The sequence below is a fragment of the Oratosquilla oratoria genome, chromosome 44 (assembly GCF_046742065.1).
Source record: "Oratosquilla oratoria isolate Oo_2021 chromosome 44, ASM4674206v1, whole genome shotgun sequence".
Classification (NCBI taxonomy): Eukaryota; Metazoa; Arthropoda; class Malacostraca; order Stomatopoda; family Squillidae; genus Oratosquilla; species Oratosquilla oratoria.
In genome coordinates, this window is record NC_134820.1 from 14,101,047 (window position 1) to 14,104,526 (window position 3,480).

At 42.4% G+C, this 3,480-nt stretch overlaps 1 protein-coding gene across 1 annotated transcript in view; it reads right to left on the minus strand.

The window, feature by feature from the left end:
- Positions 1-841: 841 nt before the first annotated feature.
- The window catches only part of LOC143022282 (uncharacterized), a 14,859-nt gene continuing 12,220 nt past the window's right edge, over positions 842-3,480 (minus strand). Inside the window, exons 5-7 of the mRNA XM_076180426.1 lie at positions 3,304-3,468; positions 2,703-2,987; positions 842-1,045 (exon numbers count right to left, since the gene is read on the minus strand). Of these exons, the coding sequence (XP_076036541.1) occupies positions 842-1,045; positions 2,703-2,987; positions 3,304-3,468 (654 nt within the window). The remainder of the gene's footprint in view (positions 1,046-2,702; positions 2,988-3,303; positions 3,469-3,480) is intronic.

Below are 3,480 nucleotides of genomic sequence, written 5' to 3' on the forward strand. Positions count from 1 at the left end.
ACACACACACACACACACACACACACACACACACACACACACACACACACACACACACACACACACACACACACACACACACACACACACACACACACACACACACACACACACACACACACACACACACACACACACACACACACACACACACACACACACATACTCGTACATACAAAGCTTTCTATCCAGGTAGAGTTTCGACCTTTTCTCAGCACTACCGTAGTTTCCTGGCCGTTTTCTGTACCTTGACATAAATATACCTCACTGGGAGTATATTTGCGAAGGTAGAGAATCATTCACATTACGCCTCGTCATCTCTTACCTCGTTCAAGGTTGGACTCTTGGCCCAGTCCTGGACTTTGAATTATTCTCATCTCTCCTTTGCTCCACAGTTTTCTTTTCCTATTTCGTTCTCTTCTCTGATGTTTCCAGACGCACAAGACGTGGTTCTCATATTTTCCATGGTTCCATGGTTTCCAGTGAAATTTCTGTGCGATGCCTCTCTGCTCCATCCGACTCGTCCACTACATTTTCTCCAGTGATCCATGTGTATCTCCTGCCATCTTGGACCGTGTCCTTAAAATTTCTGTCTGTTAATGTGCAGTCATAAGCTGATCCACTGACATCCATAGATTCCAAATATAAACTATGGATAAACCTCTAAATATTGATACAATCTATTTGACAAAAACGCTACTTTATCATTAGACGATTACTGCATAGAAAATATATTCTATATTCATCAGCGAAAGTTATATTCGCACGGTGAAGATTACAGAATGCGTAAACACCTTTGCTTATAATTACACAGTTCCCTTCAGCACCAGGGGCCTTGGCTCTAGACAGAGTCTGTGATTGTATTGTCATCAACGGGTGACATCTTAGCCTCCTCCTCTTCTTTAATCGCATCTCCTCCGCTCGTTTGATCTTTGTCTGGATTCTCTCCTTCCACTGCATTCAAATCCTCCTTCTCCTCTTCCTTGTTTGTGTTTTCTTGAACATCAGCATTCTCAGATACATTAGCTTCCTTTGATTCCTCTACCTGCAAGAAAATTATTAGAAGAAATATATAAGGGAACTCTTATTTACATTATTTACATTATTTACAAGAGATACAAAAACGCACACATTTCAATCACCGCAAGCAAAAATAAACACAAATATTATTGTGGAGACACAAATCTTGGCTATAATGTCAGACCCATGCAAAAATATCTTTCTTCGTTGTTACATTCATGCAATGTTATCAAAACAATATTTTGATTAAAAAAGAAACTACAGTATATTGAGGTATACTATTTCAATAGTTTCTATTTATCATGGGTTAGGTTTGGGTTGTCCGCGATGGTCTAAAGCAAGTATCTCCCCATGAATAAGGGTTGTTCAGAAACAACAAAACAACTGAAGGACGGGAGAACGGGATCAACATCCTTAACAGTACAAAACCAAAGGTTTTTAGAACTCAGCACAATCTAATGAAAGGCGCTCACGTCCTCTCAAAAGTCTCACGTAACTTCACCTAAACATTTTTCTATCCGTGCATTCCCATATCACACGTATTCATCTCCTATTTTTGTTTCTCCTATTCCCACTTCCTCTCTTCTTCCTCCTACCCTTGCACCTTTTCCACTCCCTTCTGTTGTACACCTCCTTTTGTCCTTCATACCTTGTCCTTTCCCCCTCCTATTCTCCTTCCTCCCGCTCTCCCTCTTTCCTTCCACTTCTGCTCTTGCATCTTCTCCGTTCCCTTCTGTCCCGCATCGGTACCTCCAAATCGTCTATACTTGAGCCCGCCCTTCCTACTTACTCCTTTACACTCCCTTTCGGCCTCCCTCTGCCCCTTCTCCCCTCTGTCCTTGCCATATACGCTCTTTTTATTATTCGATCTAAACTATTTATTATATTCACTTTCTTCGCTTTGTACGCGTTTTATCTTCAGCGGCTTTACTTTTTCAACAGCGTTAATCCTAGGTTCTACAGCTAACAGAACATCAATGAGTCTGCTATATTGTCCATCATCCTTAGATTTGCTCATACCAAAACCTAAATTTCGCTTCCCCAATAGTTTAAGAGTATTAACTGTCTTCCTTGCATATGTTATTCTGTATTTCATTCCCCAGTCCATTCCTCCATCCGATACCAAATCCATCCCTAAATACCTAAAGTACCATTACTTCTCTTGATTTGGTTGCCAATTGATTTCCTTTTCTATATTCATCTCCTTTTTTAACTGTCGAGTTTAACACTTAACTGCTTCCACTCACAACTCTGTCCAAACGTTGTTACCAACCCTTATACCTCGTATTAACACATCAGCATCAGCAAACATTATGTGATATATGCTCCATGACCTTGTTCCTTCCTCAAGCATTAATCTAATTCTTGTCCTTTCCTTTAAGTCTCTCGCAGTTCTATCCATGCACAGTGAAGAGAGAAATTGGAGGGGGTGTGAGGAAGGAGAAGAACGAGAAACAAGGGAAAGTGAGGGGAGGACTGGGAAAGACAAAGGGCTAGGATAAAGGTGGGAGAAGAGACTATAAAAATAACCGAGCAATTGGGTCTGTCCCACATCTATCATAACTCTAACTTCCTTCCATTTCATTCTTTCCTTCCATTAAACCCTCAAATCCCCCTCCCTCCCTCCCTCTCCCCCATCTTATCTATCCTGCCCTCTAACTAAAAGAGAAAACGGAATTAACCTGCAGTCTGACAAGACGGAGATCTGCCTGCAGGCGGGAGATGGTGTCTGCCTGAAGAGCTACAGTTTCCACCAGCTGTTGTCTTGAGGAACGCCTTCCCTTATGGGATACTGGTCCTTTGGTTGCCGCCACTGCTCCTCCAGCTGCTGATCCCGATCCGCCACGGGAAGAGCAGATTCGAGACGTCGGCACGCCCAGAACACTCTCGAGTTGACGCACTGTCTGACGCAGACGCCAAGAATCGCGCTCAAGTTGCGCGCACGAATCGAGCAGGTCCTTGTTCTCCTATAGAAGCACAAAAACATCGGTTGGATTTTTTTTTTTTTTGAGTGGGTCTCGATATATCGAAGCGAATATGCTACATCTATGACGACATTCATAAATAGAGACATATTATTTTTACGAGGTATCAGGAGTAAAATTTTTTTAAGGGTGACTAATAGGTAAAGTTACTTATGAGTCACTCTGACAACTAGAAGCAAATATGCTTTTTTCAATGATTTTGACAGAGGTGAAATTGTCAATTCGAGTAGATTTTGGTATTGGAATACAATGAAAAAAATTAACAACCTTGATGAAATAAGTTTTTGATCGACTTTACCTTGACAAGGGAAGCCACTCGGGATTTATGCGCCCGGGTCACCTTCTGTAGCTGCGCCTGGTGGGTCGAGACGGTCCGTTCGAGCACCCGCCTCTGCTTCAGAAGTTCCTCGATGGCTTCCGATTCTCCTGCGGTGGCCACGCTCCCTTCAAGCTTGGGTAGGTCCTTTAGGAATTA